The sequence below is a fragment of the Lacerta agilis genome, chromosome 2 (assembly GCF_009819535.1).
Source record: "Lacerta agilis isolate rLacAgi1 chromosome 2, rLacAgi1.pri, whole genome shotgun sequence".
NCBI classification, from domain to species: domain Eukaryota; kingdom Metazoa; phylum Chordata; class Lepidosauria; order Squamata; family Lacertidae; genus Lacerta; species Lacerta agilis.
In genome coordinates this window covers 1,121,294-1,146,398 of record NC_046313.1, presented here as the reverse complement: position 1 = coordinate 1,146,398, position 25,105 = coordinate 1,121,294, and the positions used below count along the sequence as shown (strand labels likewise).

The following is a 25,105-nucleotide window of genomic DNA, read 5'->3' as shown; positions in this document are numbered from 1 at the left end:
TAAGAAACAATGCTTGAATCTGATCAGCTGATTTCAGCAGTGGCTGGAAACCCGGGGTCATATCTCAACCCCAGCAGAGGATCTCTTCACTCACGCAGCTTCCATGCCACAACAAGCCACAAGGAAGGCTTTACCATGAGCAGAGGTGGTTTTAGGGTAGCACAACCAGTGTGGCTGCACTGGGCACACACTGTAGGGGGTGTCAAAGCAATGCTATAGAATGGAGCATGAGAGGCGGGGAACGAAAAATTTTAGCATTGCACAGGGCGCTGCTGAAATTTGAGAGCTCAAAGTCTGTCACGGCCGTGAGCACACCTGTTAGGCCTGTTTTGCTCAAACCAGCATTGCATCTGAGCCCAGGATCATGGTTCGTTTCACTCTAACAAACCACGATCAGTAAGCCAAGAAGGAACCTTGGCTACAGATAGTGGCTGGTTGGCAGCAAAACAAATGACAGTCCTTGGCTGTGAGACATAATGTCAAGTCAGCAATCATGTTTCCTCTGTGTGTCATTTTGGAGCATTCCTTGGGAGGAGAATGGTGTCCCCCAGTGAGAGCTGCCATTTTTTAGCTGCAAGTGCCATTTTCCCCCCTCCAGAATGCCCCAGAGCAACAGAAAAGTGTGGAGAAACTGGATAGTCTCTCTCTCTCCCTCCCTCCCTCCCCCCCTCCTAAGAGCCATCCAATGAGGCTGAATGTTGGAAGACCCAGGAGAGAGAGAAGGAAGTAGTTTGCCCCACAATGCCTAGTTAAACTATGGAAATCACTCATGCAACCATACCTATCCAAAACTTGGATAGCTTCAAAAACAGGTTGGACAAATTCATGGTCAATAAGTCTATCAATGGCGACTAGCAGTAGCGTAGGAAGGGGGGCAAAGGGGGTGGGCCGCCCTGGGTACCAGCCTAGAGGGGGTGACACTCTGGGCCCCCCCACGACACCCAAGCCAAGCCCCACGGCCACCCGGTAAAAAGCCATGTTCAGCGGTGGGGCTCGCAAACCTGCTCGGCGTGCGCTTTGCTATTTCCGGCTCGGGGGGCGGGGAGGGGTGGGGCGGGGCGGGGCGGACCCACCTCCACCTCCGCCGGAAATAGTAAAGCGTGCACCAAGCAGGTTAGCTGGCGCTGGCTTTGCTGCTTGGGCTCCGAAGAGAAGCCCTCCACCCGCAGCCCAGCTGGAAGGAACGAAGCAAAGCACTGAGCGGGGCAGCGGGCTTCTCTTTGACCGCTGATGCCCCTCCCTGGCTCGCCTCCGCTCCGTAGTGCGCATGCGTAGCTACATGCACGCTACAGAGTGAATCTGCCCCCGGGTTTTCCGCCCCGGGTGGCGAAGTGGCTTCCTACGCCCCTGGCGACTAGCTACGCTGGCTGTATCCCAGCTCCCCAGTCTGAGGCTGTCTGCCTCTGAATGCCAGTTGCTGAAGAATCACACGTGGGGAGAATGCTCTTGCACTCCGTTGTGGGCTTCCCACAAGCGCTGGCTGGCCACTGTGAGGACAGGATGCTGGACTAGATGGGCCTGATCCAATAGGGCTCTTTTGTGTTCTTAATATCTGTTGCATTCTGGGAAAAGAAGACAGTGGCTTATGGGAGGGAGGGAGGGAGGGAGCCACCAAGATAAGCCTCACTGCCACCACCACATAAAGCAATAACAACAAAGAAAGGGGGAAATGGAACTGAACATGAACAAATAAATGCTGAAACAAATGTGCTTTTAATGGCTGAATAATGAAATGAGTGAGGTTTTTAATAATGGAAACAAATGGACTTACAAAATAGAGAGGGAAACTGTACACCCCTAAGAATCATGATGTATTCTTGTTTAACTGTAAGCAGCACCATTAGCATAATTTGATAACTGTCTGTTTTTTTATTTTGGATTAAGGATCTCCCAGACTTGCCTTCATCTCACAGTTTTGCAAGTTTTGTGAGGAAGTGTCTGTGCGTGCACACACACAACGACAACAGCCAATGCTAACTCTTCAAAAAGCCAGCAAATATTTACAGAGATGCCGTGTGGGTGGGAGTCAGGCTGGGGAAGATGAGGAGAGACAAGCAGCAAATCTTTTCCACAGGCTTTTGTGTTGGCGGAACTTGGCATCTCCAGTCTCTCTGGGGGCTTCTTTTTCAGGGGAATTCCAAAGAAGCAGGATAAGCAGAGCTCTGACTCTGTTTCTCAGGCTTTTTTCTAGAACGTTCGCTCTTAAGATGCCTTCAGCCCCATGGCCCCCATGGCCACATTTTCAGGGATGGAGGGAGTTAGAGTCCCAGCAACATCTGTAGGGCACTAAGTTGGGGGAGGCTGGTTTCGAGCTTGGGATGGAGGCTGTGTGTAGTGTATTTCTTTACATTTCCTAATCAATAGATAAAACCTTTCTTATTCTCAGCTGTGTCCCTCCAGGTTGTTTGTAAGCAAATTAACATAATTCCTGATGGTTACACCTTCTAGTGAATTATACTACTGCATAATATTAATTTATTACACTATTAAGGAATAATTAATAATTATTGTATATTCTTGTCTAATTAATTAATTGCATTCATATCCTGAATTACTTTCAAAGAGATCAAGGTAGCATTCATGGAAATATACAGGTTTCATCCTCAGAACGACCCCTGGGAAATGGTTTGGAAAATGGTGATTGGCTTCTTGACTGAGCAGTGTGTGTGTGTGTGTGTGTGTGTGTGCGTGCAGAGGACTGCTCCAAGTCTCCCTTTCTTCCACTGTGTTCCCTATGTGACAGCCCGATCTGAGATGGTGACAAGGGCTTATTGTGGGGTTTCCTATACAAGACCCTTTCAACACTGTCTGTGGAGCGAGATGCACACTTGGAGCAGGATGGGATGGTGGAATAAACTGTGCCCCTTCAAGAAGGGGCACATTTTTTAATCTTCCTCATTCTTTGCAAAGAGAGCAAGCGAGAGAGAAACAAATCTCTCAGTCCCACATTATTCTGCTGCATATATAGATATGACTCAAGTCATAGTGTGTATGTAGTAAACTAGAATACTAGGTAAATGTTATATATTTCTCCCTAACCTCCTGATTTTCCAACTTGAAATAAACATTTAGGAGGCTGGCACAATAGAGCCCTCCCTGCAGTCTGAAGTGGTTGAAAATCTCCTGGCATTTCCATGTCAAGACTTTTCTACCCTTTGTTTTGATGAGATCTCAGCTTGGGGCAAGAGAACTTACCTAGGCACATGACATCTTGACTTTCTTTCTCTGCCTCATTTGCACAAAACCTCTTTGCCTGACGAAAAGCCTATTTGTTTATTTGTTAGATTTGTGTCCCCCGCCCACAAATAATAATAATAATAATAATAATAATAATAATATTTATTATTTGTACCCCGCCCATCTGGCTGGATTTCCCCAGCCACTCTGGGCGGCTTCCAACAGAAACCAAATACAAAAATATCAAACATTAAAAACTTCCCTAAAAAGGGCTGCCTTCAGGTTTTTTCTGAATGTCAGGTAGTTGTTTATTTCCCTGACCTGTGATGGGAGGGCGTTCCACAGGGCGGGCGCCACTACCGAGAAGGCCCTCTGCCTGGTTCCCTGTAGTTTTGCTTCTCGCAGTGAGGGAACCGACAGAAGGCCCTCGGCGCTGGATCTCAGTGTCCGGGCTGAATGATGGGGGTGGAGACGCTCCTTCAGGTATACAGGACCGAGGCCGTTTAGGGCTTTAAAGGTCAGCACCAACACTTTGAATTGTGCTCGGAAACGTACTGGGAGCCAATGCAGATCTCTCAGGACCGGTGTTATGTGGTCTCGGCGGCCACTCCCAAAGCAATTTCCACACTCAAAGCAATTTCCAGGATTTTGAGCCTTTGTTCTCCTATGAAGATCTTCAGCACAAATACAACACCTCTTTAAAAACTCCTTTCAGTCGGGTTTGACAGTCTGCCCCCCCCCCCCTGCAAGAGAATCCAGTAGTGCTTGCTGTGAGGACTTCCAGTAATTCTGAAACTGGTTTCAATGTGTAGTGCAAATTTACTGGTGTCTCCTCCATCTGCAGGTACTGGGATTAGGAGCAAGGCCAGAATCCCTGACCATGTTGCTGAGTGCTGTATGCTTCTTTCTTTTTTGCAGACTCTCTTCCAGAGCCCCGATGAAGGCTGGCAAGTCTACACTTCAGCTCAGGCCCCCGACGGCAAATGTCTGTGCACGGCTGTCATCCCTGTCCAGGGCACATGCTCCAGGGACCTGCGCAGCCGACAACTACGGCAGCTGATGGAAAAAGTAAGTGATGTATTTTTAATTTGGGGTGCTGGTGGGGACTGCTCACAGTCATTGGACACCTCCAGACCTATTGCAGGTGCTGATTGGGATGGAGGAATAGATCCAACTGTTTCTGCAGAATGTCACTTTTGCAGGTGTTCATTCATCAGTCTCTTCTGTCCCATTCCCTTAATTTTTTGGTAAAGATTTTTTAAAAATTCATTCTATAATGTATTTAAAACAGATATTTAAACAGAATTTAAAACAAACAAAAAAATTATAACAGGTGAAAATTAAAAGATGGAAAAACAAAACTGCAAAATATGCACATAGAATTAATACAGTTGCACAAGGGTTAAAAAAACCAAAGTCCAAGTAATGACTCTCAACATCACCAGATTATCAAGTCTAGTTCCATATTTTGCCAAGCTTGTGACATGGGACCTTCTTGAAAATGATGGTACTGCTATATATGTCATTAAAAAATGCCAAATCATATAAAAAACATCTTCAGGTTCTAGTCCTTATCACAAATTATGTGTTATTTTCTCCATTATAGCTATATTCCAGAGACAGTGGTACCGAGCACCCTGTGTAAGATTTTGGGGTGCTTCCTATTGAGTTGCAATTACTATTCATGCTGCCAATATCATATATAAGACCAAGTGTTTTGGTTATATATCTACATTAATCTATGCTTTTTGGAAAAAAAAATAATGAACAAACAAGAAAACCCACATTTACATAAGAGGTTTTGAAAGCATATTTAAAAAAAAACCTGACTTATTTCTCAATGTATTTTATTTCAAAGATGCAAGCTGAGCTGGGAACTGTATCACTGAATTTGGAGAAGTGTTAACTTTGAAGGATAACTATCTTCCGAATTCCAGCCTCCACAGTAGTCCAGGAGGTGCAACAGTTTGTATTGGGGTTCACAAATATCCAATTCCTCGAGCAATTCTTAGTGCCAACAGATGCTGCAGGAATTGTGCCCATTTTGGTTGAGAAAGGAGCGAACACAGAACACTTCTGTTTCCCCAGGACATTCACCATTAAGCCGCCTACTGCCTCCGACAGTGGAGGGAGACTAACGCAGCCACCATGGCTGGCAGCCACTAATAGCCTGTTCTTCCATCGTCTGATCCTCTTTTAAAGCCGTTCCAATTCAAGGCCATCATGATACCTTGCCTGAGCAAATTCTATAGTTTATCTACCCGCTGCGTCAAGAAGTGCTTTGTTTTGTCTTTGTTTTGTCTCCCAACAGTCAGCATCATTGGATACATTGTATTAAGCAAGAGGGAGCTGAGAAAGCGGGGAGGGGGAGGGGGGTCTCCCTGTTCCCTTCCTCCACACCAATCATACATTTGGGTCCTCAGCCAAACCTTTGAGTCTGGTTGGGGTCAAATTCCATTCTGTTGTAGGATTCATTCCAAAACAGAGCTTGAGGGTTGCCCTTTGTGCATCTGAACGCATAGACTGCTGGCTGTCCCATTGCTAAAACAAGGAAGAAAGGGGTAAATCTCATGTTTGGGCTCTCCTTTAGGTACAAGGTCTGTTTCCTACCCCCCTCAAAACAACTTTTAATTACTGCATTTCCCCCACAGCCCTTTGCTCTTGCAACATTTAATTGGAAGCCGGAGACTTTGATCCTTCTGTTAGCTGTGCTTTCTCCTCCAAGACAGCTCTGCTTCTTAGGATTCCAGGGAGGATGCATGGAGGCTTCCTCTGTCTCACCTTCTTCTGCTTAATGAGATGCAAATGGTGCCTTTATTGCTCCACATGGAGCCTCCACATGGCAGGATGAGCAGTAAATCCCCCTCCTCCAGATTAATTGTGTTAAAATCTTATTACAAAGAGAAGACGGCTTCTTATTGACTTCGCACGTGCAAATAAAGTATTTATTAGCCAAATAAGAATCACATCAATTCACAATTGCAATTACTAGAAGCCCCCCCCCCCAACAAAGGAGTTGCAGGCAAAAAGACTCTGCCAAGCTCAGCTTTGAGAGCTTCAAAAGGGGGGGCAGGGATGGGAAACAAGGGACCCACTTGGCACATTTACATGCTAGCTGTTGATAAGAAACCTGGGAGTGCTTGTGTGTGTTTTATAACGTACGTTTCTAGCTCTCACAGTTTTTGGAAGAGGACTTTGAGACAGCACAAACACTAGAGCAGAGTGGGAATTAATAGGCCTGCCCACATTTGACACTGAGGAGAAGGTGGAAGAAATTAAGCATGAACTTAAGGATTCAAGTTTAGAAGAGAGGGAGGATTGCAAGGACAGTTAAGTCCATATCCCTTGCTAAGTATATATGGGATGCAGTGCAAGCCACATTTGTGATTGTGAGGCCCATTGTAAATTTGTCGAGAAATCAAATGAGGGATGCATACTATATGCATTTGTTTTCTTTTATTTTTGTTTGGAGAACTTCACGCCAAAATTCAGGGAAGTGCAAATTTCAAAGGATAGCTATGGTTTGACTTGTATTTTGATTTGGGTAGATTTTCATGAAAACATCAACCAAACAGTTCCCCTCCCCTCCCTAAATACAGCTCCCAGAATCCCTGATCATTGCCCATCTTAGCTGGGGATGACAGACCTGGAGAGGAAGTCAGACAACATCTGGATGGATCTGACATGATTGTGGTGGTGATTTTGATTTATTACATGCCCTTCTCCCTAAAGTTCCAGGGCAGGTTACAACCATTCAAAATGCAACTTAATAAACAGTTTTTAAAACTTGCCATTCCCCCTCCAAAAATATCCACAAATAGGGAGGGTCCTGGTATAAAAGACACTGTAAGACAGCTCATATGTTTGGACTGGGTCTAAACTAGGGGTGGTCTACATGCCACCACCCAAAAAATACATGGCCATATTTGGAAGTTTTTGGAATGCACCAAAATTCACCCCTTACCATTTAGGAATGTGATCAGCTCTTTCACATTTTTTGTTTAATTTGAAGTTTATTGCTTTTGTAGACAGTGGCAATCACTTCAAAATAGTTCTGTTCCCAGATGCATGACCATGATACAGCATCATTTTGGGATGTGGGGTGTGTGTGGGGAAGAATGCATACCGGTAGTGGCTACAACAAAAGTAGGTAAATAAACAAATATGCATCACGAATATGCGGTTTAGTCCTGTTGGCCACATGACCCAGAAAGCTGCCTGTGGACAGAATGAACCCCGCACTCCATAGTCGCCTTTGACTGGACTTAACTCTCCAGGGGTCCTTCACCTTTTCCTACCTTTTATCCTTTTGTAAACCACTTTGAGGGTTTCCTTTTACAATCAAGTGGTATATAAATGCTATGAAACAGATGCATGTTTTTCCTGCTTGCATTCCCCCTTGTTTGCAAGAGCTGCCTCTTGTTACCTACTACTTACTCACAATGAGCGCCGCTGATTACCTTTCAGCAGCACATACCCTCCAACATTTCTCACTCCCCTGCAACTGACCCTCCTTCACCCACCATTTTTTGTCCTTTTCACACAAACACACACCAGCCAGTGCAGAGCATTTCCTTTCAGAAGAAGGGAGAGTGCCACCACCACTTCACCAATGGGACACAGCACACATGCCACCCACCATCCTGGGAAAATCCATTAATCCCTGTTCTGTTCTGTTCCGTTCTATGGCAGATTTACAAAAGGAAAAACACACACCAATAAATAGAAAGGGGGCAAGATTAGATCTTTGATTTTTAGAAATCAAGACTCCTTGTGCTCCACTCTGCTCGCCCTTTCTTCCCGCCCAGGGTAGCCCTGCCCTCTGCCTATAGCTCAAAGCCAGCGCATCAAGCAGGGCTGGGCCTCAGCAGCCTCTCCTCCTCCTTGCCTGCTCCCCAGCAGCAGCAGTAGCTATGAGTTGCCCAAGGGGGGAGGCCAGTGGGAGAGGCCCAGGAGAGGCAGTGGGGTGCACCCTTGCAGCTGCAGCTGCTCAGGACGTGTGCCGGCTCCTTCTCACCCCCAAACTTGGTGGTTGTGGCACTGGTGGGGGAAATGGGGACATTCCGGCATCAAATCAGAAGCCGGGGTGTCTTTTGCAATTCTGGGACTGTTGCTGGAAAATAGGGGCACTTGGAGGATATGGCAGCACTTGCTACTTGCTTTTTCTATGGTCCAGTCAAGATGGCAAAGCGGCATAGCAAGAGCCCGGCTAGGCAACCCCAGCATATGCTCCTTGCCTTGCAGCTCAGAATGTGTTAACGTGACTGAAAGCACAGAACAGGCAACAGCTGGTCAGTGGAGTCTCCAAGTTTGTTTGCTCTCTCTGAGCTCCACAAGAGACACTTAAGTGGCCGTCAGTTGGCAGTGTTGCTTGGGGGTGCTCTGGGTCCCCTCCCCCATAATGGAGCTGAGATGGGAAAGGAGCTCCGTTTCTCAGCAGAGGTGTGGCTTTATGGTCTGCATTTGCCAGTCAGGATATGAGACAAATCACACTCATCTATTGGGTGCTAAGGGCACTATTACTCTTGAGTCCTATCGATCATTTGCACTCAAAAACGCAACAGCCAGGATGGTACAGTAATACTGTCACCCAATGGCTGAGAATTTTATGCAGGGGGGGAAAATGAAGAGCCTATTTTTCATGGATCTGCACCATATAAACCCAAGTCTGCTTTATACTTGTACCTGTTTTGCTGTCTCTGGCTCCCCCCAGACTGTATTTTGGTGAGGGTGCTGCAAATTAGACTGGCTTCCTTGCAGCACTACAGGTCTCTGTGGTGTGGATTTGACTTTAGTGACAGCACCCCACAAATCAGGCTGCTGCAGTCACAGAATCAACCGCTACAAGGTGTGGAGATGGTTACTAATCTCTGTACGGTATGATGTGCCTGTTGTCTATGCTTTGTGAATTTCCACTTCTTTCTGCAGGGGATAGAGAAGTCAAGTATCAGGCTTTGGTTCCAAGACTCATGCCAGCAAACCATCCAACCTTTCTCTGATGAAAATAGGGACGTCCCTTTCTATAATGATAATTTTACTATTTATACCCCACACATCTTACTGGGTTTCCCCAGCCACTCTGGGCAGCTTCCAACCTATATAAAAACATAATAAAACATTAAACATTAAAAAACTTTCCTATACAGGATTGCCTTCAGATGGCTCATGGGTCGGATAACTCCAACGTTTCTCCAAGGAAAATAGGGATATCCTAAGCAAAAGTGGGACATTCCAGGATCAAATCAAAAACCGGGACGGCTCCTCTAAATCAGGGACGTCCCTGGAAAATAGGGACACTTGGAGGGTCTGTGTTTGGGGGTTCAGGATGGTAAGGGCTATCTGCTGGTCTGGCACACCTACAGACTTGATGGTTTTCCCTGAGTGTGCAGCTGTGCTAGCCTAGCTGAGCTGACCCTTGCCTCCCCATGGCAGAAACTGAAGGCACAACTAGGACATGGCTAGCAGTGAATTGCCCTGGTCCAGAGGTTGGCAGCAGAGAAGTAAGTAGAGCAGTGAAAAGTGCTTTTAAAAATCTCACTAATCACTCATAATATATTTTTAACATATAAAATATATATTTTTAAAAAGCCCACCATCATCTCTTCCCTGATTCCATACCCCTGGACCTTCATATCTCTGGCCTGCTGAAAGCTTTTCTATTCTATCAGTATTACAGAGGCAATTAAGAATACATCTTTCGTAATAGCTAGCTGATCCCTGATTTTAACATTTTTATGTGGTTTTAATGGTATGGTTTTATGTAAACTGCTCTCATGTTTTTTAATGAGTGGCGGTATATCACTATTTTTATAAATAAATATATAGCTGTACTGAGCCAGGCTCTCAAGTTCAACTCTCTTGTCAGGTTTTAGACTTCCAAATGTTGGCAACCCTGTGATGTCATGGGAGACTCTGCCTTGTGACATCACTCAGCCTTTGTTTGAGTGTGCATGTCACACACACATGTGATATAAAATATTATTGAGAAGGGGAGGGAAGCAGGGAGAGTGAGGCAGTGGCACCCCTGCCCAGCCCTCCCATCCCCCAGCACCTCTTTTACCTCCCCCAAAGTTCTGAATTGCAAGCAAGAGGCACTTTTGAAACAATGATCTTTAGATGCTCTGAATGGACAGCTCTTGCACTTGATATTTATTTGTTTTACCTCAGCCTTTTGTTGCAAAGGGTTATGCACTGCTGTTTCTATGTCCACCTGGGAAGCCAAGGACATCCTGCTTGAATGGGGCAGCAAGGCCACTGTGAGTCACAAACAAATGTATAAATGATCCTTTCTCCCCAACCCCTCACACCGCAAATGTATTCTTTGCTCCTGCCATTTAGAAACATTTGACATTTAATTAACTACTCGGGTTGGAAGGTTGTAGCTGAGGCAGGAAAAAGAGCTGTGGGCAGCCATGAATGCTGGAGGGACACTGAGGAATCAGGAAAGAAGAGTAATGGCACCCTGGAGATTAAAGGATTATCGTCTCCTGGTGCGCTGAAAAATTGGACTTCCTGCCCACATACCATCATACTTGCTGCTGCTGTTTCCTTGCCAGCAAATTATCAGTGGCAAATAGATGTGGAGCCAGTTGAGAGTAGGGCCTACAGAGTTTTCAGAAAACAACACATTCAGCCTCCTCAGGTCTGACCTGTAGGTTTCCCTTTCTTTTTTAATTGGACAGAATGAAGAAAAGGCTTCAAAGGTCAAGGGTGGAAAGGCTCCTAGCAATGGCAAAGTCAGATGCAAACAGAAACTGGACAAGAGGAATAACTGGACTCCAACTCCCATCAGCCCTAACCAGTATGGTCAACTCTCAGGAATGATGGGAGTTGTAGTCCAGCTGCATCTGGCAGCCGATGGGTTGCCCAGACCTGCTCTGTTTCTTTATACAATGTCTTGAGGGAGAAATGAAATACTTGCCACCATCCTTTTGGGCATGACTGTTTGCAAGCACACTGTTTCCCCAGCACGGTTTATATTGCACAGGTAGATGACACACCTCTTTCAAATGTGCCTAGAGAGGCCTTGCTGAGAGTCCCAACTACAGCCGTGGCTTATTCTTCAGTGACTTGTTGTAGGGCAGGGGCCAGCAAGGCTTACCGGGCATGTGCTGGATCACTCCCACGGAGATCCTCCGTGGGCTGGACTGGCACAGCGTGACACCAGAAATCGCGTCTGTGCATGTCCATGGCGCCAAAAATCGCTTCTGCGCATGCCCAAATGCCAGAAACTGCACCTGCGCAGAAGTGCTTTTGGCATTTGGGCATGTGCAGAAGTGATTTCTGGCACCGTGGAAGAGAGTCCCTGCACCGCGTTGTGCCAGTTTAGCAGGTGGCTCGGTTCGGGGGCAGCTCATGGGCAGGTTAAATGGCCTCTGTGGGCTGCTTCTGACCCATGGGCTGTCCAGATTTTTTCAGTGTTTCAAATATGGCAACCCTAACCAAAGGTATACTTGTCCCCCTTGCTGATGCCTTTTCAACTTCTGCTGAGGGCAAACTTGTTCTGTCTGGCCTTTACAGATTGATGCAATTGCTGGCCTGTTTTTTTATTGTTGTTTTGCTGGTGAATCAAGGTCTGTGAGTTTGAGAATTTTGTGGGTTTAATGTTGCTTTTTATATTGTATTTTTTGTGACCCTTGTACACCTGGGAAATTTAGTTGAAGTGCAACTGGCCTCACTAGTCCAGGCCAAGATCCAATGGGCCACTGAGGGCAAAGTGCCTCAAGGTGCATTGGGAAGCCATGCCTGAACCACTTTATGAACATAGGAAGCTGCCATACTGAATCAGGCATTGGTCCATCTAGCTCTGCACTGCCCACACTGACTGGCAGTGTATTCCCCAGTGGGTCTCCAGGGTTTCAGACATGGGTCTCTCCCAGCCCTACCTGGCAATGCCTGGGATTGAACCCAGGATGTTTTGCATGCAAGGTTTATGCTCTACCACTGATCTCTACCCTTCTCAAGTGTTCTAAACGTTTCCTGTACTGTAGATCTCCCTCCAGGAGTTTCAGAAAATCTCAAGAATGTACCATCAGAATCTGGGTATTTGGTATCCAGTTAGCATACTATTTAGGAAAATACATTATTGGAGGGGTTTTTCTTTTCTTTTCAGGATGGTGTTGTATGAATTAATTTTCATCCTTAACAGGGAAGGGTGTTAGTTCTTATCCCCACAAGCACCTCTAGCTATTTCGATTCCATTTTTCATGGGTTTTTATTGATCCCGAAAGAATTGAGTTTAGAGTGGAGGCATAGAAAGCAAGGAGACATGGTGACTTCCAAATAGCCAGTTCTTTGAGCTGTTTCATGCCAACCCTCTCCCACCCCTTCCCTGTTTTATGAGAAACATAGGATTTGCCTTAAATATACCTATTTCTCCCCCCCCCCTCTAAATTGCCTTTTAAAACCTTTTATGGCTCACAAAGCCCTGGATACAGCACATTGGCTTTATCCTGGCTTTTACTGATATTTTTTAATCCTAGTTGTAATCTCAGCCTGATTCTTAATGTGTTAAACCCGACTCACATCACAGTGTATTAGATTAGAAGGCGGAAAGAGGGACAGCTGCAACTCCAAAGGACAGCCCCCCAGAATTCTTGTGTGCATGACAACTGCAGGGAACGGGCCTAACTAGAGGGATGGTTGTATGAAGTGTCCAATTGGATTTTGTTTGGCCAGCTCATGAGATGGGCGGGGGTACAAATAATAATAATAATAATAATAATAATAATAATAATAATTATTATTATTATTATTATTATTATTATTATTATTATTATTATTACTATTACTATTATTATTATAGCAAGCAAAATGCAGTAGTTGCATGTTAATGCAGAAGCCTTTCATGGACCTCTGAATGTGGTTGGTCTTAAGGAAGGAAATTGTAGTGATCTTCAAAGAGCAAGGATTGTGATCTTCCATGCAGCAAAGCTGAAGATGCCCCGTACCCCAGTGACAGCCCAGTCCAGTCCAGTTGGGGAAACCAAACCAGATTGGCAGGGTATAAATAAATTATTATTATTATTATTATTATTATTATTATTATTATTATTATTATTATTATTCACAAGTCTGCAATGCCCCCACCACAGATTATCAGTACCGGAGAGACCTCCTGTTTTTCCTCAAACATTTTCCTGCCCTCTCCTCTCCCACTGCCCCAAAATAACGTTGCCTTTTCTTTTTCGCATTTTTATATTTCATCATTTGTTTTAACCTTTTAGCACTTAGTTAGTTTATAACTCTAAGAGATCTCAGTTGATTCATTGCATGAGTTTTAATTGCCTCCATCTGCATTCATTTGCCTATGAATAAAGCCATTGTTCTAAGGGGGGGAAACAAGCTTTGTGCTTTAGATGATGTGAGTATGTGTCACAGAAGGCACCATCTCAGAAAAGTCACTCCAGAGAGAGAGAGAGAGAGAGAGAGAGAGAGAGAGAGAGAGAGAGGATTGTCCATAGCTTAGTGGAAGAGCCTATGCTTTGCCTGAAGAAGGTTCCATGTTCAGCAGCAGCATCTCCAGGTAGGGGCTGGAAAAGAGCCTGCCTGAAACCTTGGAGGTCTACTGGCAGTAAGTGGAAAGTAGGCTTGGGGAGCCTTTGGTCCTGCAGATGTTGCTGAACTACAACTCCCATCATCCCAGGTCATTGACCATAACTGTAGGAGCTGATGGGAGTTGTTATCTAGAGGGTCAAAGTCCCGTCCCCCATCCCCCACTAATGTTGAGCAGTGGCCAGACCTTGCAAAAGGCAACTTCTTCCCTTCCTAAGGAGGAGAAATGCCTCTTCTAAGAAGGTACATTCTAAGAAGGTACTAAGTACTTAAATTAAAGGTGGCAGTGTTTTTAAAAACATGCTGCCTGATTAATTGAAGCATCTTTTTAATTAGTCAAAAGACAGATTATACTAAGTGGTGTCTAGTCTTTAAGGTGCCACGTGGATTTCTTGTTGCTGCAGCAGATGAAACAGCACAATTATCTGCAGGTCAAGTACTCAGAAGTAAGTAACCATATATCTTAGGGTTGTGGGTTCAAGCCCCATAATGGGCAAAAGTTTCCTGCATTGCAGAGGGTTGGACTAGACGACCCTCATGGTCCCTTTCAATGCTACAATTCTGATTCCATTGAGTTCAGCTGGACTTCTTGCCAGGTAAGTGTGCATAGCAGGGGGTGAGGAACCTGTGGCCCTACAGGTGTTGCTGGACTCCATCTGCCATAATCACTGACCATTAATTATGCTACCTGAGGTTAATAAAGAAATAAGCAAATCATGCAAATGAAAAACTGTAGAACAGCTTCCTGAAGCCATTGTTTCCCCTTCTTTCCAGAGATGTGCTAAATTAGAATTGCTTTCATTTGGTGTCTAAAAGGAAGGGGACTAGATGGGCTTTTCTGGAGAGAATGTTCCTGACCCTAAGCATCACTTGTGATATGTCTCCTGTTTCTGCCACCTTTTTCTACCTATCTAACAGAGAAGCATCTATTCATTACATCCATATCTCACCTTTCCTCCATGGAGCTCAAGGTGGAGTGCACAATAACCCTGCCAGGTTGGTTAGGCTGAGAGGCTGTGTCTGGCCCAAGGTCACCCAGGGACCTTCATGCTGAGTGGGGATTTGAACCCTGGTCTCCCTGCTCCTAGTACAACACTCTAACCACTACACCACACTGGCTTGTAAAAGAAAGAGAGCCTCTCATGATGATCTCAGCATATAGGAGTAGTCGGTACTTTAGTTATCTTGGACTCAGACCATTAAAGGTCAGTGCCCAACATTTGAATTGTGCCCTGGCATTTGCAGGAGTCTAGTTTGGAAGTGATGGAGACAGTCTGGAAGGCTGTGGCAAGTTTTCCCCTTCCCTAGGAGAGGGTGCAGCTTACACACCAGCCAAATTATTCCTTTTATTATTATTATTATTATTGTGTGTGTGTGTGTGTGTGTGTACACATACATACATACATACATACATACATACATACATACTTACATACATACATATTCACCCCACCCCACAACTATAAATCATAATTTGGTGAGATGTCTCACTCTCACATGTCAGGCCTTATTTCACATAATAGCCAGAAGTGTCCTATCTGAAGGAACCTTCTGGCTGTAGCTAAGATATCAGGGAATAACAAAAGTGATTCTATTTTCTCGTTAATGCACACCTTGTTTCTCTTCCTCCCTTTCAATCTGTACGTGTTAGCTTCATCATAAAAAGAGCTGTGTCGTGTTCTCTGCAGCCAGTTCTTTCTGCTTTCCACACACTCTCTGTGCTGAATGTCAATACATTCAATACTTTGTTCCCTCCCTGTAACATCTTTTCTTTTTCTTTTCTTCTAATTTGTTTGTTCCTTTTTCTCTTCTGCTGCTGCCACTCCTATTTCTCTCAGTGAAATCATGACAAAATATTCATTTTAATTCTTGTGGATGCAAATGCTTTTGTTTTAAAGCACGTTATCTTCATGAAAAGAGAAGTAACAGAGAAAGCATTTCATATAGAGCAGGGCAAGAGCAGGAGATCCTTTTGGAACACTTTATTTAGATTATTAGGAACTGGGAGAGGCTGCTATGGACTTTCAGAGGCTGCCTGATTTTATCCAGGGGTCGTAAGTGTTCTCTCCTCACTATTTACTATCAGGAGATAAAAAAGCAGCTATATGTTTTTTTCTCTTTTGGCAGAAGTGGATGAAGTTTGCAGGCATATTTGCTCCTGCCATATTACGGGCAAATAGGCCCAGGGGCATTTTTGCATTTTTAAAAAAGTGAACTTCTGTAACATTTAGGGTAGAATTGAATGAAATTTTCAGGTGGGGCCACCCCTTCTGAAGACACAAATCTTGCCAGATTTCAGAGGTGGAGAACCTGCAGCCCCCCAGATGTTGCAGGACTGCAGCTCCAATCATGTCTGGCCATTGGCCATGCTGGCTGAGATTGGAGTTCAGCAGCAGCTGGAGAGTCAGTCACAAGTTATCTATTTGCTTGAAGGCACCAGGTACGGACCCTTCCCTTGTCTGCTGCTGCATTTTGGTACTGATGAGAGAAATGCTCTCTAATAACTGCTCCTCTCAGGTAGGGGTGTGGGTAGTAGTTGTGGTAGAAGATCGAGCCTGAGCAAAAGGCAGCTGTGTGCAGTTGCTTTTGTCTAGCCCAAGAGAAATCGTTTGAGATGACACGCACAGCCCTCCTTGGAGAAAGTCAGAGAGGCATTTCTTCACAGCAGGGAGTAGTGAGAAAAACTGTACCTCCTGATGATGCAGCACAACATAGCTATAAATCTTCCCTTGAGCACCAGCAGGGCTCAGGTGACAGTGAAGTCGCTGCCTGACCTTGGCAAGGATTGAAATACCTGGAAGGGAAGAGGGATGGGTCAGAAGCTGCCTTCTTCATAGATCTGCACAGCAGAGAGCTCAGCTTGAGCTGCTACCAATTCAGAGGAATCGTGCAGATGGGTCACCCTGGCATTGTTTACACCATCAGGATGCCTTAAATGCCGATGATGATTCAAGGTTGATGTCCTCGACCCCCTCAGTCCTCACCTCTTGTTTACACAGAGAAGTCCCCGTGGCTGGCCCAGGCCATTTGGGTGCATGAGGCAGAAAACATGAGTGATGTCTCTTCCTCCACAACTCAGACTACGAAAACAGACACCGCCCTCCTTTTTTAAAAAGCCATTTATTTCCATCACAGTTTGTGCCTCTTTAAACATCACTTTTATAACACAAAACCATTACATTTTATGTAGCAGAATGAGTGGCATGTGCAGATGATCAGAGTTAAATTAAATTTAATCATAGCTTGCTGCCCTGTAGCAGCACCCAAAATCAGCTGCTTGACAGGGACCGGCTCTGGAATTCCATAGTGCACTCAAGCAATAGATCTGGACGGGCTAATTTTAATTTTTGTTTTTGGTCTGAAGACTGCATTCACCCTTGGCCAATCTTCTGGGGGATGCATCTGACAAAGAACGATCTGACAAAAAGTCTGAGAACGATCTGACAAAAAGTTCAAAACCCAGAGACAACTGGAGTTAGAAAGTCCAATCGCCTCTAGCTTGGACACCAGTCTATGGGGGAGGATAGTGTTAAAAGCAGAGCTAAAATCCACGAACAGCAGCCTCGCATAACTCCCCGGCTGCTCCAGATGGGACAGAGCAGCATGGGGGAGTAGTAGTGATAGGATCTTCCGTGGATCTATTTGCCCTGTATGCAAACTGGTAGTTGTCAAAAGTCGATGGAAGGCAGGAAATAATGTGACTGTGTACCAGTTTCTCAAAACACTTCATGATAATCTGAGTCAATGCAACTGGTCTGTAGTCATTCAAACTACTAATTGTGGATATTTTAGGATTTTTTGTTATGTACTAAGCTTGGATCCTAGAACAATAGGCAGGCAGGATCCTAGAATGCAACAACCTGATTGGCCTGCAGGAGCAGCCCAATCAGGATCCAGGAGGGAAGCAGAATCAGCCAATCAGACGGGACTCATTGTGTAAAGAATGTATATAAAGCCTGAGGGTTTTTTTTGGGGGGGGGGAATTCATTCACTGTTTTATGATCTGCAATAAAGAGCCTGAAATCACTACACGACTCCAAGTATATTTCAGAAGTGATATTGGGTCAGGGACCAATCACAGGAGGCAGGAATGCAAGAGGGGAGGCAATGACCTCCTAAAGCTGCTAAGGCCCAGGGTGATTGTACTTTTCCAAAGTGATACAGTGGCTCCCAAGGAACAAGAATCAAAACCAGCTCTTAGAAGCTCCACCTGGGACTGATGGCCTTTCGACAGGGTGCCAGCTGGAAAAGGGGACAAGAGTTTCTTGCACCTCGAATTGTTCTGTGAAAGAGGGACTCTATCTGCAGGTGCAGCATTTACTGGGGACAGGTGCTCTCTCTGCACATGGTGGTTTTCTTCCTTTGTGGGTGGCACCTTGGCAATCAAATAGCCTCAGGTGCTGGGGGGGGGGCGGGGAGTGTGGATTCCCAGTTGAAATAAAGCTTGTTTTAGCGTCTCCAAAAAGGCTTGGACACAAAACAAGCAATTCAGCCTTGTCCTCTGCCACCAATATGGATTTCAAGGTCACTTTCAAGTTGTTGTTACTTTAGACATTTGTTTGTGTGTTTTAATGACTGCTTGTTTCCTGTCTGTATCACAGAAGGGATCCTGTCTTTCTGTCTTGGCTTTTGGTACACAAGTGTGCATGCTTATACACAAAGAAAGAAAGAAAGAAAGAAAGAAAGAAAGAAAGAAAGAAAGAAAGAAAGAAAGAAAGAAAGAAAGAAAAGGGAGGCTGGAAACTGATTAAACTTTTATTACAACATGCTGCAAAATGCCTCTTAAATAGCTCCTTTCAGAGGCCCCAGCCATAGCCATAAAGTACCAGCGGGGGCCATGTTAATAAATAAATAACCATTGAAAGAACACTGCTTGCAATCTAGTCTCTTTAAAGCCCCCAAAATAAAATTACTTTACTGCCTATGCTGGATGAAATTGAAAAAGCTGGGAAAGGCGAGGAAAGTGCCTGGTTTGGGTAAAGGAACGTACACTTAAGTGACTTAGGGTGTTTGTGGTGGAATAAAGCAAATAATCACTGGAAGTAAGTTGAGAGAACGCCATTGTTTTTGAATGCTGAATGTGCTGAGGAAGGCCTGTTTCTGGCAATTTTTACATAATTGCCCTAAATATGCTCTGCAACCCCAGCAGAGGGTAAGAGGGCTGGTCTCCGAGTGTAATGGAATAAATGATATTTAAGGTTGCAAAGCTTGCAAAGTAGCCAAAATCCACTCCAAATAGGAAGCCAAGAAATGAAGAGTTGATTCAGAAATGAGAGAAGGAAAGGAGGTGATGAGGGTCAAAGGGATGTAGGGAGGCCCATTTAGGCATCTGTGGGCACTTTCCCAAGTGGTACTAAGAAACCCATTTCCTTCCTTTCTTACATTTATTTCCTGTACTTCTCCCATGATGGAACTCAAAGTGGCATGGATGGGCAGTCTCCTGTCTGGGCTTTGACAGTAAGGCCACTGTAATCCACTTTGCACTGAATACTAAGACAACCTATGCCTTGGTTTCACCCCAGGTGTCATGGTAGCAGGAGGACCAAGAGAAGGAGCAGCACATGCAGTTGCAATCTCCTTTCTGGAAACCTGCACACTTGGACATCCATGCTAACCCATGGTTTGGCTTAGCATTGCATGCAAACCTAGACCATGTATCACATGCCTTCTGGCCATGCCCAAGGGCATTGGGTGGGTATCCTTTTCCAGCTTAAGGACTGAATTCCTATCTTATCAATTTTCCAGGGGCCACATGCCAGTGGTGTGTGAGACCAGAGGCACAAGTGGGCAGAACAATTAATATTTTCCTTTGTACAGGAGTCTAGTTTCTAAACACACTCGGACACCCCTCTCTACCCTCTGTCCATGCAATGAGGCATTGTCAGGGTTCAAGGAGACATTTCAGCCCAATGAAAATACTCATTGCAGATGTGAAGCAAGGCTGAGGAGGGGATGTGGCTGGGTAGGGGGCTGGCTTGAAGAGAGTTCCAAGGGAGGAAGGCCCAAAGGGCCACATCTGTACCTTGAGATTCCCACTCATCCTGCATTGAGACCATTACTTCTGTCACTCTTTAACATGGATCAGTGAAGGCTAGAGGAAAGAAGGTGGATTTAGCTGAATGTACATTCAAGACAATAGGGATTTTGTATATATATTATATGTGCCAACTGAAGCATGGTTTGTGAAAGCAAAAATGCAGAAGCACCAGGAGGACGAAAGCAATTGCCACATGCAAATGCAATGTAAGCAAAGTGACACCTGCACCAAACACCATGGAGGTAACCTACCGTGCAGACACAAGTTTGTATGATCTGTGCAAGAACAAAAGAAATCCAGCAGAGAGGGGGCATTTCTTTGTCACAACCGAGCCAATTCCTGTAAATTACTCGCACACAAGAATGTGCATGGCTTGTAACAAGAAAATGTGTTCCTGCACATATGCTTGCATATGTGTACTTCTCTCTCTGTGTTTATATTTATGTGTATATACAGTGGTACCTTGGGTAAAGAACTTAATTCATTCTGGAGGTCCGTTCTTAACCTGAAACTGTTCTTAACCTGAAGCACCACTTTAGCTAATGGGGTCTCCCGCGACCGCCACGCCACGCCACGCCACACCACGCCACACCACACCACACCACGCCACGCGATTCCTGTTCTCATCCTGAAGCAAAGTTCTTAACCTGAGGTACTATTTCTGGGTTAGAGGAGTCTGTAAGCTGAAGTGTCTGTAACCTGAGGTACCACTGTATAAATTTCTGCTACCATATCATTCACATTATATAAATTTCTGTTAGGTTCCTGAGGAATGCAAATCAGCCAAATTTATTGATAGCTATTAATGACAATAGGGCTTCTGAACTGAATTGACAGTGGAATCATTTATTCCAGGGGTCAGCAACCTAAGGCCCATGGGCTGGTAGTGGCATACAAGGCTTGTCTAACCGGGCCATGGCGACCCCTGCCGCCCCCCCGCTCTTACCAGCACGGCACAGCACAGCACGGGGACCGACTTCTGGGTTGATGGCGCTTGTACGCATGCGCATGGGCGCCCCTCCGACCCGGATGTGCGCCGGAAATAGTGTGTGCACATGCATGCGGGATGGAGAAGTGCCCATGCCCATGCCCGTGTGCATGCACACACACTATTTCCAGCACACTTCTGGGTCAGAGGAGCACAAGAAATAGTGTGTCTGCACGGGCATGGGCACTCCTCCAACCTGGATGAGCGCGTGTGCACACACGCTCTGACCCATCCGACGGACGGAGCGTTGACCAGCCCATTCTCTGATTAAGGTTGCTGACCTCTGATTTATTCAGAACTTGTGGCTGTGAAGTTATTATCTGGGGGGCTCCATGTTGAGTCCATGCCAGAAATCACACTCATGATCTCCAGTAATCTACTCTCATGGAGAACCCAGGGATGAGGGATTTGAGGCCTCTCATATATTGTTGGAGTCCAGCTCCCATCAGCACCAGCCAGCTTAGCCAATGGTCAGGGCTTATAGGAGTTGGAGTCCCAACAACATCTGCAAGAAGAGGACTACAGTAGCTCAGTGGTCGATCATCTGCTTTGCTTTCAGAAGGTCCCATTTTGAATCCTTATTTCTCACCTGAAACCTGGGTTAATCCCTGCCAGTCCTTGTTAAAATACTGAACTCAGTGTACCAATGGTCTGCCTCAGTAGAATGTTCATATGATGGGCCGCAGGTTCCCTATCCCCCCATCCCCATGAGGACAAGTGGTATGAACACAACAACACTCTATATAATGACCCTGCATTTGACTAAAATGTCAGAGAAGTCAAAATCCGGACTCCCATTAATGTTGATTGCACACCCAAGAGTCCAGGGGCTAAATCACCATATCATGGTGGAAATCATGATTTAAACAATACAATAAGTACTATATGTTCATTCAGCCATTAATGCACACAAGATATTTTGAGTTAAAGGAGAAAGAGCCTGAAAATGATGTCTTAGCACATGCCATAGGAAGTAACATGGGGGCGTGTGGAAGGATCTATTAATAGAGACCCAGGTATAATCATTGTATATTTGTACCCATGCATTAGAAACAATAACCCTTAATTTCAGGGTGGTGTTTTTTTGTTTGTTTTTTACATTAACTCAGTGTTGTTGACAAATGCATGGATGGAATTGAACATCACACAAATTTGATTGTTTCAACAATGCGAGAATTTCTGCTTGCCAGTCAGAATGATCTCCTCTCCTCCTGATCATTGTTCTGGGGGTTCTCCCACCCCACCCCCACCCCAAGCCAATTTGGGGTGGGGTGGAGGGACAAGAGGAGAGGGAGAAATGCCTCATCGCACTAGTGGGACTCATGCTGGTTCCTGCTAGTGCAACTATTTAGCTGAATCCAACCCTAAACAACTATGACTTAAATGGAAACTATTCAGTTGCAATATCAGGCAGATAAAAGAGCCTTTACAAGCATAAGAACCTAAAGACTGCTGTTGGAATACTTCCCTGAACTTGCAACTGTTTTGACAATGTTCTACATAAATCTGGGCTCTAGATCTACAGTAGGTATGTCTTCTGCCAGGGATGTCATCCGTGCCCACACTGCTGCAACTAACTCTGCTAGCTGTTTGTTCAGCTGGAACTGGTGCAGTTGGCTGACACGCCAGCCGAGACACCACACACAGCCATTGAGCAAGCAAATTGCATTTGCAAAATATCTTCACGCAATGACTCTTAACCTGGGGCTATGGACATTGTGCTGCCACGTGTGACGAGATGGGAAAGGAACTGATGCTTGGGAGGAATACAGTCCTGGGTTATTTGGGGATCAGAGGGGTTTGGGTTTCCTCCTTCACCTATGCCACCAGGAGGTGAGAGAACCAAGGCATTCAAACATTTGAGTTGGTTTTGGAGTTGCAGAAGTGCAAAATCTGCCAACCTATCAGAGGACCTGGTTTCCTTTGATGTTTTGGGCCAAGTCCCACAGATGAGATTATTCTCTGGTAATAGAAGCCAAACCCCTCCAAAAGGATGCACAACTTGGCAGGAGTCAGATATGGAGGTGTCTGATCTGACTTGCCATTTTGTGCCATTTTGATGCCTCTCGTCCTTTGGCAGAACAGTGAGCACCTTTGGCAAATTCTCTAATGAAAGCAGCTGCGGAGTCTGGACATATTCTGGAATGGCAAGAGGGACTCCATCAATTGTTGTTTGGGGAAGTGAATGGAGTAGTATTGATTTAGCACTTCATAGACCAGAAGGTCACAATGGACCATGGAGATTACTTTGTTGTTTGTCGGAATTTAAAATGCCAAACCTATTCAAGCTGGCATCTCCAAGGTCACTTGATTTCCTGGCCCCCATCTAGAGAAGATTAGTCACAGTTCAGTCCCATTCGAATGCAATGAGACTTAGGTCAGTCACATAACTAATTTCCCCATTGATTACACTGAATGTGAACATGTCTTTCTTTAGATCAGGGAAGCTACTGAGATCATGTTGCTAGGAGAGCTCAGGCTGAGGATTGTGGAGATTCTTGCTAAACTGTGCTCTTTATAAAACAATATTTTGGGAGTTTGGGATCTGCATCTGCAGAGATAAGCTTGCCAAGTGGTGGGCAACACTGGATGCCAATGCATAGGGTGCATATGTGCAAACAGGACTGAGGGTCAGGGCTTTAGGGGTCTGCATTTCTCCTAGATCCAGAGGCATGGCCAGCAGAACAAAATAAAACAGTTTAAATTCTTATATGCAGATTCACAAAATTGTTTCTGATCATAGAGTCTGATCACATAAAATCCACATTGCTTACTTGTGGCTGCCCTCCCTGATAGTGGATCACAAAGTGATGGCCAGTTTCTTCCTTTGACAACACAGACATGTTGTCTGTTTCTGCATGTGACAACACAGACATGAGATTGGAGTCAGTGAGCTCATGACCATAAGGACCCCCCCCCAAGCACACCTGAATTGCACAAGCCACATTCCAATTCCTAAGTGCCCCTATTGCATCCCCAATTCCTAAGTGCCCCTATTGCTATGGCCCCATTCCTGCAAAGTCCCCAGGCAGGGATTCAAGAGTCCCTTTACGACGCTCACAACCAACATTGTGTAGCAAAATACACGTAGGCAGTGGTTTTTCCCCGAATAATAATAATAAGCATGTTTAGGGGTACTCTCATTTTGACTTAAGAAAATCATCATTTTGTAGTTCAAATCTGGAAAAATAAATACAGTAAGTGGACAAAAGTATAAAGATTCACAAAATGTTTAGGGGTATGTGTACCCCTGCGTACCCCCAGAAAAAAACACTGCATGTAAGGAAATGAGAAGCCACTCAATGCAGACCTGCTGCATAGATTCTTTGGGTAGGAGACATACAGAAAGTACACACAGCCCAAGGAAAACCGCTCTTTTGACAAGGGAGCAGGTCAGGCGACAAGTTAAACCACAGTTACACACTAACCACAGCAGCTCCCTGCATAGGACGTGGGGTTGGGAAGAAGCAGGCATGAGTTTGAGCTCCACTAAGAGAAAGGAGAAGCATGACTCCACTTGCCTTTTGTATTACTAGTCATCTTGGAGGAAAAAGAGGGAGCTCCCAGGACTCGGACACACCACTAGCAGCACAGGGCAATTCTCTAACCACTCAGCCACGGCAACAGACGGGAATCATACCCACCATGGGGCCTTTGTTTCTCCCCACCTGCAACACACACACACACACACACACACCATGCCTTGATGTTCTGAGTTTCCACACCATCTGCCACCAGCAGCCAATGATGCAGATAAGGGGAGGGGAACCTGTGGCCCACCAGATGTTGCTGGATTCCAACTCCCAGGATGGCCAGTGGTCAGGGATGGTGGAAGCTGATATCCAGCTGGGACAACAAGTGATGTGATTGCTGATTTTATAGATTGTTGAAAGTTCCAAGAAAGCACAAGAGAAAAATCTCCCTCTTGAGAGAGTGCAGACCCCATTGCTGCACACATCTGCCTTCCTAAGGGGGTTCTTGTTCAAGCTTGCTTCCCCTCAGCTAGGCTGACTCCATCTATTATCATCACCAATATCATTATTAATTACATTTATTACCTGCCCTTCACCAGCAGATCCCAGAGCAACAAAAGCTGAAAACAGTTGTGAAAAGAGTGGGGCCCTAAAAACACACATCTCAGGCAAAGAGAGGTGTATTCATCTAGGGAGGAAGGAGGTTGCTTGGTTCACGTTTTACCTCTGGGATGGGAAGCCTGTGGTCCTCCAGAAGTTGGTAGGCTCCTCCGATTCCCATCAGCCCCAGCCAGGTTGGCCAATGGCCAGAGATGTTGGGAGTTGTGGTCCAACCACACCTGGAAGGCTTCAGGCTCCCCATCACTAATGTAGGGC

The 25,105-nt window shown here is 45.3% G+C and overlaps 1 protein-coding gene across 3 annotated transcripts in view; it reads left to right on the top strand.

Annotated features, from left to right (window-relative positions):
* The window catches only part of OLFM2 (olfactomedin 2), a 170,660-nt gene that overhangs the window by 107,638 nt on the left and 37,917 nt on the right, over window positions 1–25,105 (top strand). For all 3 annotated transcript variants that reach the window (XM_033136633.1, XM_033136617.1, XM_033136626.1), the window contains exon 2: window positions 4,096–4,245. In XM_033136633.1, the coding sequence (XP_032992524.1) occupies window positions 4,096–4,245 (150 nt within the window). The remainder of the gene's footprint in view (window positions 1–4,095; window positions 4,246–25,105) is intronic.